Source organism: Electrona antarctica (assembly GCF_951216825.1).
Source record: "Electrona antarctica genome assembly, contig: scaffold_304, whole genome shotgun sequence".
NCBI lineage: Eukaryota > Metazoa > Chordata > Actinopteri > Myctophiformes > Myctophidae > Electrona > Electrona antarctica.
In genome coordinates this window covers 1-12,087 of record NW_027637357.1, presented here as the reverse complement: position 1 = coordinate 12,087, position 12,087 = coordinate 1, and the positions used below count along the sequence as shown (strand labels likewise).

General features: G+C 47.2%; 1 protein-coding gene across 1 annotated transcript in view; it reads left to right on the top strand.

Moving 5' to 3' along the window:
• The window catches only part of LOC306918974 (very-long-chain 3-oxoacyl-CoA reductase-B-like), a gene marked incomplete at its 3' end in the record, with an annotated part of 61,892 nt that extends 51,677 nt beyond the window's left edge, over positions 1-10,215 (top strand). The window contains exons 6-9 of the mRNA XM_079531812.1: positions 3,967-4,011; positions 8,820-8,854; positions 9,687-9,768; positions 10,150-10,215. Coding sequence (XP_079387938.1) covers positions 3,967-4,011; positions 8,820-8,854; positions 9,687-9,768; positions 10,150-10,215 — 228 coding nt within the window. The remainder of the gene's footprint in view (positions 1-3,966; positions 4,012-8,819; positions 8,855-9,686; positions 9,769-10,149) is intronic.
• Between the last annotated feature and the right edge of the window lie 1,872 nt (positions 10,216-12,087).

Genomic DNA, 12,087 nt, shown 5'->3' with positions numbered 1-12,087 from the left:
TAATATCACTATAACCACAGTCTAAGAAGTGATGTGGTTCATGTTAATATCACTATAACCACAGTCTAAGAAGTGATGTGGTTCCTGTTAATAACACTATAACCACAGTCTAAGAAGTGATGTGGTTCCTGTTAATATCACCATAACCACAGTCTAAGAAGTGATGTGGTTCATGTTAATATCACTATAACCACAGTCTAAGAAGTGATGTGGTTCCTGTTAATAACACTATAACCACAGTCTAAGAAGTGATGTGGTTCCTGTTAATATCACTATAACCACAGTCTAAGAAGTGATGTGGTTCATGTTAATATCACTATAACCACAGTCTAAGAAGTGATGTGGTTCCTGTTAATAACACTATAACCACAGTCTAAGAAGTGATGTGGTTCCTGTTAATATCACTATAACCACAGTCTAAGAAGTGATGTGGTTCCTGTTAATATAGAAGTGATGTGGTTCCTGTTAATATAGAAGTGATGTGGTTCCTGTTAATATCACTATAACCACATTCTAAGAAGTGATGTGGTTCCTGTTAATATAGAAGTGATGTGGTTCCTGTTAATATCACTATAACCACAGTCTAAGAAGTGATGTGGTTCCTGTTAATATCTCTATAACCACAGTCTAAGAAGTGATGTGGTTCCTGTTAACACTTTGATTGCTGCAAGATCTCAACAGGCCTATTTGGATGTTGCTGCCGTTTAACATTGCACAAAGGCCTTGTTCGGGGGCCCACAGTAAAATGTTCTCTTATAGCGAGAATCACACGCCTACATCAAAAGAAAGCTGAACTTGTCCACTTCAATTAAAAAAATACATTTTGATTTTACCATGTTCCATTCTGGAGATATTGACCTTTTTGCAACACCTGCATTTGCCTGGAAGTGGTTATCTTGAACAGCGAGCAGAGTTATGGATGGTTTAAAGTCAGAGACATTGACAGGCAGATATAAAATTGAACCCAATAAATATCCTATACATCCTATACACCGAATGAAAGCCCTGAATGTGTACTTTTACGAGGAAAACAGTAAACATTGATCCCATCTACAGTTAGACAGTAATTGGTTATTGAATGCAGCTTGTGCCCACCAGATAACTTCAGAGAAGACATGGACGTGAACTCCTCAATATTCACAAAATAAGGCCTATAGCGACATATAAATACTATATACCGTATGAAACAGAAGACTCTCTGCTTTCATAAGGAAAAAAATTGTACTGTAATAATAAAAAAATCACACCCCTGTGAAGTGAGCAGTGCAACTCTACTTCTCTACTTATTCACTACAGCTCGCTATATACGGACTGAGGCAGAAAGTCATGTAAACCTTTTATTTACAGTTTGGTCTGTAAACTTCTACTGTAATAATAAAAATCACACCCCTGTGAAGTGAGCGTTGCAACTGTTCTGTACTTATTCACTACAGCTCGCTATATACGGACTGAGACAGAAAGTCATGTAAACCTTTTATTTACAGTTTGGTCTGTAAACTTCTACTGTAATAATAAAAATCACACCCCTGTGAAGTGAGCGGTGCAACTGTTCTTTATAGTTGCGCGGTGCAACTGTAGAGAACAGTTGCACCGCTCACTTCACAGGGGTGTGATTTTTATTATTACAGTAGAAGTTTACAGACCAAACTGTAAATAAAAGGTTTACATGACTTTCTGTCTCAGTCCGTATATAGCGAGCTGTAGTGAATAAGTACAGAACAGTTGCAACGCTCACTTCACAGGGGTGTGATTTTTATTATTACAGTAGAAGTTTACAGACCAAACTGTAAATAAAAGGTTTACATGACTTTCTGCCTCAGTCCGTATATAGCGAGCTGTAGTGAATAAGTAGAGAAGTAGAGTTGCACTGCTCACTTCACAGGGGTGTGATTTTTTTATTATTACAGTACAATTTTTTTCCTTATGAAAGCAGAGAGTCTTCTGTTTCATACGGTATATAGTATTTATATGTCGCTATAGGCCTTATTTTGTGAATATTGAGTTCGGGTCCATGTCTTCTCTGCAGTTATATCTGGTGGGCGCAATGTGCATCCACCCAGTATCCAATTTATGACAAACTGTACATGGGATCAATGTTTACGCTTTTCCTCGTAAAAGTACACATTCAGGGCTTTCATTCGATGTATAGGATGTATAGCATATTTATTGTGTTTATTGTTATATCTGCCTGTCAATGTCTGACTATAAACCTTCATAACTATGCTTTCTTTTTGATGATGATTGCCGCCTCGCCTAATCTATCTCACTGCTTTCATTGTTTTGATCGCAGTAACATTGGGGGGGGGGGGTCATGGGCACATTGGGCAGCAAAAGTCTTGATCCGTACGGCTATAAAAAGTCCCATTCCACCGTTCGGTTCAGAACTATAGTATAACGGTGAGACGTTGTCATCAGCTGATTTTGTTTTTCAAGCTAGTGTAGGGGAACATGCCTGGGCATGCTAGCCTGGCACGGCCAGACTCATAGCGAGGGTTCACTGATGTTTCCTCCGGGGAAGAATCTTCAGTGAATCCCCGCTATGAGGCTGGCCAAGCCAGGCTATGGGCATGCAGCTTGGGGGCGATGGAGGGGGAAAAAAGCGTCACCCGGCTGTGATGTCGACGAGAAGGAAAAAATGACTTCCACAGATGACAACACCACGGTTTAGGTCGCGGAAAAGTTCGTTATACATTACACCCGGGTCGATTACGTCCCCGACGCGTTCATTGCGGTCTTATCACTACAATTATAATGAATAAAAAAGCGTTACAATCACACGTCTGAGCGATCTCCGATTATGACGGCTCTGCATGGCGATACGTGATCCACCAACGGAACACTGTCTTGTCGTGGCGGCCCCTCGATACTCGTAGTATTGTAGGCTCGGGGATCGTTTGGTCGCTACAGTATGAAGAAGGAAACATGCATCTGTCCATGTGTGTTGCAGATGTTATGCATTGCAATGCCGATCTGGTGCATATGTGTTTAGGCAATAGGCAGCGTTCCGTTCAGCGTTCAACTGGCTTCTACACGTAAAGCGGCCAGCCCTCCTGTTTTCAGGAGGGGAGGGGGGTTTTTGTTTTTTGTTTTTTTTTCTGATCACGTGAGCGGGAGTAAGCAGCAATGATAGGGCGATGGTTCTTCATTGTCCGGGTGGGTAAAAAGATGAATGAAAGTATTCTATAAAAAAGTGATTGAAACGTATTGATACGTGATCCGCACCCGACGTTTGATTAATTGATAACGTATTGATACGCGATCCGCGTTGGGAGTGTTAATATCACTATAACCACAGTCTAAGAAGTGATGTGGTTCCTGTTAATATCTCTATAACCACAGTCTAAGAAGTGATGTGGTTCCTGTTAATATCACTATAACCACAGTCTAAGAAGTGATGTGGTTCCTGTTAATATCACTATAACCACAGTCTAAGAAGTGATGTGGTTCCTGTTAATATCTCTATAACCACAGTCTAAGAAGTGATGTGGTTCCTGTTAATATCACTATAACCACAGTCTAAGAAGTGATGTGGTTCCTGTTAATATCTCTATAACCACAGTCTAAGAAGTGATGTGGTTCATGTTAATATCACTATAACCACAGTCTAAGAAGTGATGTGGTTCCTGTTAATATCACTATAACCACAGTCTAAGAAGTGATGTGGTTCCTGTTAATATCACTATAACCACAGTCTAAGAAGTGATGTGGTTCCTGTTAATATCACTATAACCACAGTCTAAGAAGTGATGTGGTTCCTGTTAATATAGAAGTGATGTGGTTCCTGTTAATATAGAAGTGATGTGGTTCCTGTTAATATCACTAACCACAGTCTAAGAAGTGATGTGGTTCCTGTTAATATCTCTATAACCACAGTCTAAGAAGTGATGTGGTTCCTGTTAATATCACTATAACCACAGTCTAAGAAGTGATGTGGTTCCTGTTAATATCTATGTTTCTGTTCTCCAGTTCATCGACACCATGGTCAACGTTAACATCACATCAGTGTGCCAGGTGAGCGCTCTGACCAGGCCGAAGGCTTCAACTTCAATGGTTCTAGCAACACATTTTGGGCGAGAGAGAGAAGTAAAATGAGAGAACTCGAAAAGGTTCTTCTCGGAGCACAGGTGTCCACCAGGCAGTGTTCACAGGTGTCCACCAGGTGTCCACAGGTGTCCACCAGGCAGTGTTCACAGGTGTCCACCAGGCAGTGTCCACAGGTGTCCACCAGGCAGTGTTAACAGGTGTCCACCAGGCAGTGTTAACAGGTGTCCACCAGGCAGTGTCCACAGGTGTCCACCAGGCAGTGTCCACAGGTGTCCACCAGGCAGTATTAACAGGTGTCCACCAGGCAGTGTTAACAGGTGTCCACCAGGCAGTGTTCATCACAGGTGTCCACCAGGCAGTGTCCACAGGTGTCCACCAGGCAGTGTTCACAGGTGTCCACCAGGTGTCCACCAGGCAGTGTTCATCACAGGTGTCCACCAGGCAGTGTCCACAGGTGTCCACCAGGCAGTGTCCACAGGTGTCCACCAGGCAGTGTCCACAGGTGTCCACCAGGTGTCCACCAGGCAGTGTTAACAGGTGTCCACCAGGCGTCCACCAGGCAGTGTCCACAGGTGTCCACCAGGCAGTGTTCACAGGTGTCCACCAGGTAGTGTCCACAGGTGTCCACCAGGTAGTGTCCACAGGTGTCCACCAGGCAGTATTAACAGGTGTCCACCAGGTGTCCACCAGGCAGTGTCCACAGGTGTCCACCAGGCAGTGTTCACAGGTGTCCACCAGGTAGTGTCCACAGGTGTCCACCAGGTAGTGTCCACAGGTGTCCACCAGGCAGTATTAACAGGTGTCCACCAGGTGTCCACCAGGCAGTGTCCACAGGTGTCCACCAGGCAGTGTTCACAGGTGTCCACCAGGCAGTGTTAACAGGTGTCCACCAGGCAGTGTCCACAGGTGTCCACCAGGCAGTGTTAACAGGTGTCCACCAGGCGTCCACCAGGCAGTGTCCACAGGTGTCCACCAGGCAGTGTTAACAGGTGTCCACCAGGCGTCCACCAGGCAGTGTCCACAGGTGTCCAGGCAGTGTTAACAGGTGTCCACCAGGCGTCCACCAGGCAGTGTCCACAGGTGTCCACCAGGCAGTGTTAACAGGTGTCCACCAGGCAGTGTTAACAGGTGTCCACCAGGCAGTGTTCATCACAGGTGTCCACCAGGCAGTGTCCACAGGTGTCCACCAGGCAGTGTTCACAGGTGTCCACCAGGTGTCCACCAGGCAGTGTTCATCACAGGTGTCCACCAGGCAGTGTCCACAGGTGTCCACCAGGCAGTGTCCACCAGGCAGTGTCCACAGGTGTCCACCAGGTGTCCACCAGGCAGTGTTAACAGGTGTCCACCAGGCGTCCACCAGGCAGTGTCCACAGGTGTCCACCAGGCAGTGTTCACAGGTGTCCACCAGGTAGTGTCCACAGGTGTCCACCAGGTAGTGTCCACAGGTGTCCACCAGGCAGTATTAACAGGTGTCCACCAGGTGTCCACCAGGCAGTGTCCACAGGTGTCCACCAGGCAGTGTTCACAGGTGTCCACCAGGTAGTGTCCACAGGTGTCCACCAGGTAGTGTCCACAGGTGTCCACCAGGCAGTATTAACAGTTGTCCACCAGGTGTCCACCAGGCAGTGTCCACAGGTGTCCACCAGGCAGTGTTCACAAGTGTCCACCAGGCAGTGTTAACAGGTGTCCACCAGGCAGTGTTAACAGGTGTCCACCAGGCGTCCACCAGGCAGTGTCCACAGGTGTCCACCAGGCAGTGTTAACAGGTGTCCACCAGGCGTCCACCAGGCGTCCAGGCAGTGTTAACAGGTGTCCACCAGGCGTCCACCAGGCAGTGTCCACAGGTGTCCACCAGGCAGTGTTAACAGGTGTCCACCAGGCAGTGTTAACAGGTGTCCACCAGGCAGTGTTCATCACAGGTGTCCACCAGGCAGTGTTCACAGGTGTCCACCAGGTGTCCACCAGGCAGTGTTCATCACAGGTGTCCACCAGGCAGTGTCCACAGGTGTCCACCAGGCAGTGTCCACAGGTGTCCACCAGGCAGTGTCCACAGGTGTCCACCAGGTGTCCACCAGGCAGTGTTAACAGGTGTCCACCAGGCGTCCACCAGGCAGTGTCCACAGGTGTCCACCAGGCAGTGCTCACAGGTGTCCACCAGGTAGTGTCCACAGGTGTCCACCAGGCAGTGTTAACAGGTGTCCACCAGGCAGTGTTAACAGGTGTCCACCAGGCAGTGTTCATCACAGGTGTCCACCAGGCAGTGTCCACAGGTGTCCACCAGGCAGTGTTCACAGGTGTCCACCAGGCAGTGTCCACAGGTGTCCACCAGGTGTCCACCAGGCAGTGTTAACAGGTGTCCACCAGGCGTCCACCAGGCAGTGTCCACAGGTGTCCACCAGGCAGTGTTCACAGGTGTCCACCAGGTAGTGTCCACAGGTGTCCACCAGGTAGTGTCCACAGGTGTCCACCAGGCAGTATTAACAGGTGTCCACCAGGTTTCCACCAGGCAGTGTCCACAGGTGTCCACCAGGCAGTGTTCACAGGTGTCCACCAGGTAGTGTCCACAGGTGTCCACCAGGCAGTGTTCACAGGTGTCCACCAGGTAGTGTCCACAGGTGTCCACCAGGTAGTGTCCACAGGTGTCCACCAGGCAGTGTTAACCGGTGTCCACCAGGCGTCCACCAGGCAGTGTCCACAGGTGTCCACCAGGCAGTGTTCACAGGTGTCCACCAGGTAGTGTCCACAGGTGTCCACCAGGCAGTGTCCACAAGTGTCCACCAGGCAGTGTCCACAGGTGTCCACCAGGCAGTGTCCACAGGTGTCCACCAGGCAGTGTCCACAGGTGTCCACCAGGCAGTGTTCACAGGTGTCCACCAGGCAGTGTTCATCACAGGTGTCCACCAGGCAGTGTTCACAGGTGTCCACCAGGCAGTGTCCACATGTGTCCACCAGGCAGTGTTCACAGGTGTCCACCAGGCAGTGTTCATCACAGGTGTCCACCATGGAATGTGTTCATCACAGGTGTCCACCAGGCAGTGTTCATCACAGGTGTCCACCAGGCAGTGTTCATCACAGGTGTCCACCAGGCAGTGTTCACAGGTGTCCACCAGGCAGTGTCCACATGTGTCCACCAGGCAGTGTTCACAGGTGTCCACCAGGCAGTGTTCACAGGTGTCCACCAGGCAGTGTTCACAGGTGTCCACCAGGTGTCCACCAGGCAGTGTTCACAGGTGTCCACCAGGCAGTGTTCACAGGTGTCCACCAGGCAGTGTTCACAGGTGTCCACCAGGCAGTGTTCACAGGTGTCCACCAGGTGTCCACAGGTGTCCACAGGTGTCCACCAGGCAGTGTTCATTTTTTCAGAATATTTTTTAGTCTGGTGACCACCGGAGAGACGGGTGACAGCCGGAATGTAGATGGCACCCGGGGAGCAGTATGGGTTAGCGCCCCAAAAACCTTCGGTGAGGCTTTTAGGAGGGCCATTCGAGCCGCAATTGGAGCCTGCAGTGCTACCGTTGCCCAGCGGTGGAGTCTGCAGAACCATTGAGGCTCAAGAATCCACCACTCCTGAATGAAGTGTCTGGTGCTGTGAGTCTGGTGCAACGCACAGGTCCTCGCGGTACTCCTGGTGAGAGCAGGAGTGGACCTGGTGAGACGTAGGAGGGGCCCGGACAGGAGGCAACCCACAGAGCCTAGTCCCTCCATGTAGGAGGGGCCCGGACAGGAGTCAACCCACAGAGCCTAGTCCCTCCACATGCCAGAATTGTAACTCTCAGTCCCGGCATAGTAGTTCCGGAGTGGTTCCAACGGATTGTGTGGCCCTGTCTTTCCCTAGTGGGTCTGATCGAGGGTAGCTACTGGGACGTAAGTCGGGACTTGATCACCCCGGCTGGGTCACCCGAGTGAGGGGTATGATGTTCGCGAGACCCGAAACCCCGATGACCTTGGGATACATCACTGAGGCTACGTCCCAGGTGACCTTAGGATACATCACTGAGGATACGTCCCAGGTGATGACCTCAGGATACATCACTGAGGATACGTCCCAGGTGTTGACCTCAGGATACATCACTGAGGATACGTCCCAGGTGATGACCTCAGGATACATCACTGAGGATACGTCCCAGGTGCATCCATGCGATGTATTTTCATTCTGTACTATGTAAACTCTAAATTTCCATTTTTCCAGCCATTCAGTTGCAAAAAAGAAAAAAAAAACAGAGGGGTCGCAGCTAGAGGCGGGCGGGATAGCTGCTGCTGATTGGCCAGGCCGTTTTGTGGCCGGGCATCGAGTCTGCCTGAGAGTTCCCAGATGGGAGCAGGAGGGGGGAACCCAGTGTACTCTCTGCTGCCCCATCTGGCGGAGTCAGGTTAGGGTCGCGACCCCCAGGTTGAGAACCCCTGCTGTACTGCTACATTGTTGCTCATTGCGGTACAGCAAAAAAACGTTTTTTTTCTTCTTTTTTTTGGGGGGGGGGGGGGGTGGTCCCAGATATAAATGGCATTAAATGGGGGTCAGTAGCCTATGCATGTCAAACTGGCCACCCCCTCAAGGACCACTGGTGGTCCCCGGACCACTGGTTGAGAACAACTTTGAAATCATTAATGAATAAATAAAAAACCCAATTTTGTGCGCGTGCGGACTCGGCCCCCAGCCTGGTTCCCTAGTCAAAATATGGCCCTTGAGGAAAATGAATTGGGGAACCCTGATGTACAGTATGTACACTCCTGTACTGCTAACGTCTCTCATGCTGTTTCTCTCTGTCCTTTTCCAGATGACTCGTATCGTCCTGCCCCGCATGGTGGATAGGTATGTGTCCTTCATTCATTCATGATGTTTTTATGTGTCCTTCATTCATTCATGATGTTTTTATGTGTCCTTCATTCATTCATGATGTTTTTATGTGTCCTTCATTCATTCATGATGTTTTTAATACATCTTTTCATGTCAAGGACCCCAAAATGATCCCCATCTCAAAAAGTATAACCTCCAGAGCAAAGATTTGAGTTAAAAATGTTCGCTTTAAAAATGATGCATTATTAACCCATTTTGACCTGATATCAGATTCTAAAAATGTCTTCTACATCCTGACAGTTTTCTGAAAAAGCTATGTTTCTATGTCAGTTGTTCTTTGTTTTTTTCCAAAAATAGCAGACCTACAAGCTCATAGCGCGCTATGAGCTTGTAGATCTGCTATTTTTCAATAGCTAAAGCATAACATAATGCTAACACCAAAAGGGGTTCCCGCCCCAAAATGGGTTAATTTATTTTTATAATTTTCATGTTTTTTGAATAGCTGATAAAATATGGATGAAGTAGTTATTGTGATGCTACATTAACACATTTAGCTCGTAATTTATTCAGAACTTACAGATGTTATTAAGATATGATATATTTTATTGATTGCGTTGATCTACCTACGACTACGTAGTACCTTGACAGATTAGCTCATTATACTCCATTGCACAGTGGGGTTACTTGCCAAAAAGAACGGATGTACAAGGAGCTACAAACACTGTGCTATCCTTGCATCAGTGGTTTTTGGCAAGTGACACGTTATCAAGTATAAATCAGGCTAAGGGTTGCTATGACAGTAAATGATGACTGAATTCAACCTGATTGTTCCATTGGCTGTTTTTAGGAAGAAGGGAGCCATCCTCAACATGTCATCTGGAAGCGGCATGTATCCTGTCCCCCTGCTGACCGTCTACTCTGCGTCTAAGGCAAGTACCTTCTGACCGGCGACTAAAACTATGACACAAAATATCTGGCGACTACATTTTTTTGGAAAAGTGAGGACGCAAATTGTGATTGGCCAGAATGAAAAGATGATAAGAGCGCCCCTCACTTCACATGGGTGTGATTTTCTTCACTGACGAAAACTAAACAAAAACTAAACTACCAGTAATAAATACGAACTAAAACCGAATCAAAATTTTGCTGTCAAAATCAACACTGCTCATGACTGAGAATGCCATACTGTAGATGCTTTTCTTTTCATATCACTGGCAAACACAAATGTTACAATACCACTGCTATTCAACATTTATAACCTTGTGTTGGTTTTGATTTTGTAACATACCTTTCTTTGTATTATTCTGTAGGCATTTGTGGACTTCTTTTCACGAGGGCTTGATGCTGAATACAAGAAGAAGGGCATTATTATCCAGGTATGATACATATTTAAATAAGTTGTATGAAATGGCAAAAAATGAAAAACGGTGCCTAGTTCTATTATGACTTATGAAAGATGAGAAACTGCTTGCATTCAGAAAGTGAATCCAGGTGTCACTGTGAATCCAGGTGTGAATCCAGGTGTGCGAGTCTTTGTGTCTGTAAACCAGCTCAGTGGTCATGTGTTTAAGAGTGTCTGCCATGAGACCGGGAGGTGGGGGGGAGGGGTTCCATCCCTGGCAGAGTCATACCAAAGATGACTTTCTTTACTTCCTTGTGTAACTCTTAGGCCCTCATTTATCAATCGAGTGGAAATTCTGCCCCAAATTCGAGTGTAGGATTCGTAGTACACCCACGTCAGGTCGGCATTTACAAAGTGATCGCAGACAGCTGTTCCTTCCTAATTTCATTCCTAGCAGTGATAAATGTGACGGCTGAAATCAATCTGGCACGCCCTATAAAATCTAGCCGCGCCCTCGGTTTTGCGACATGAACAACTGCAATACGACCTGGAAACCATGGTTACAGGGGAAAAAAAGTTTCTGCTGCCCCCTCCCATACACACACACACACAGACGCACGCACGCACAAGCAACTTGTTGTATCTTAAATAAATAAACCTGCATGAATTAAATAAAGCTGTAGGACTACGCTGTCTGTTTCTCCTCTCGCTTCGCTTCCCTTGCTGCCCGCATCACCCCCCCGCACGCACGCACGCACATATCGCAATTTGCAAGCAACTGTCACTGTGTGTTGTTAGTTGTATATTAAATTATTAAAGTCTTTTTAATGTAATATACAACAAGATATATTGGTGAACGAAAACCTGAACCTGTGAACCATGAATTAAATAACAAATAGGCACACACACGCTGCTGTTTTGCATAGGTGCTCCTCCTGTCCTGTCTGTCTGTCTCTCTATCACTGTGGTCCGTCCGTGACCGTGACCAACTGACCATGCACCGCACGTTCGACAGACTATTTAGATTGCCTCGCAGTCGCTGCAGTGGCTGGGCACTGGTGGTGGTGGGCTGGCTGGGTAGCCTACCTATATCTCCGATGCGGTTCCCACGTGTGCTGGCACGGTACATTTGGCATTCGAGCGACGCGTCGGGTTTATTAAACGAGGAGGAGATTGCACATACCGTAACTCCAGAAAGACATCGGCCTGCTGTAGATTAGGCTACAGTAGGCTACCCACGTTGGGACTCTCCGCAGCTGCACTAGCCTATAGTACTCTCCAACGTCCCGTCATGGAAATATTTCAGCACAGACAGCCCAAATCCTCGCATGTATGCGCTCATGCAAAACACTGTTTAAATGGCTTAAGCATCTAACTTGCAACATTGTTTTTAATTGCGCAATTTTAATTACTTGTAAAGTTGGAAATCTCCTACTAATTTCATATGACACAAAGACACATCTTATATGTATTTAGCCCATATATACCTATACAGTTTTATATAAACATTTTAGGAGTGAATACATATGTTTAGATGCCTGTGACAGCCTCTCAGCTGGTCAAACAATGCTGCTCCGCTGTACTACGACAGAAAAACAGGTGAGGACAAAGCGTACGACAGCTCCCGACCAGACGTGGTTTTTGTCTTGGCTCAAGTTCAAAATCAAACGTTGGTGCAAATCGTAAATGCCGAAAATTGCGGTAATTTCGGCGTACACCCATATTTTGGCGTACGCACGGTTGATAAATGAGGGCCTTAGAGTATATATTAATAGAGACGGCACCGGATTTCTCCTCCATCCACTTGCATTAAGTTGCTCTAAAGCGCATGAGGCGATTTCACTCCTCCTTCCAGGTAGGAACAGAGTGCATTCTGGGATGGGTCGGGCCCAAACACATGAACGTG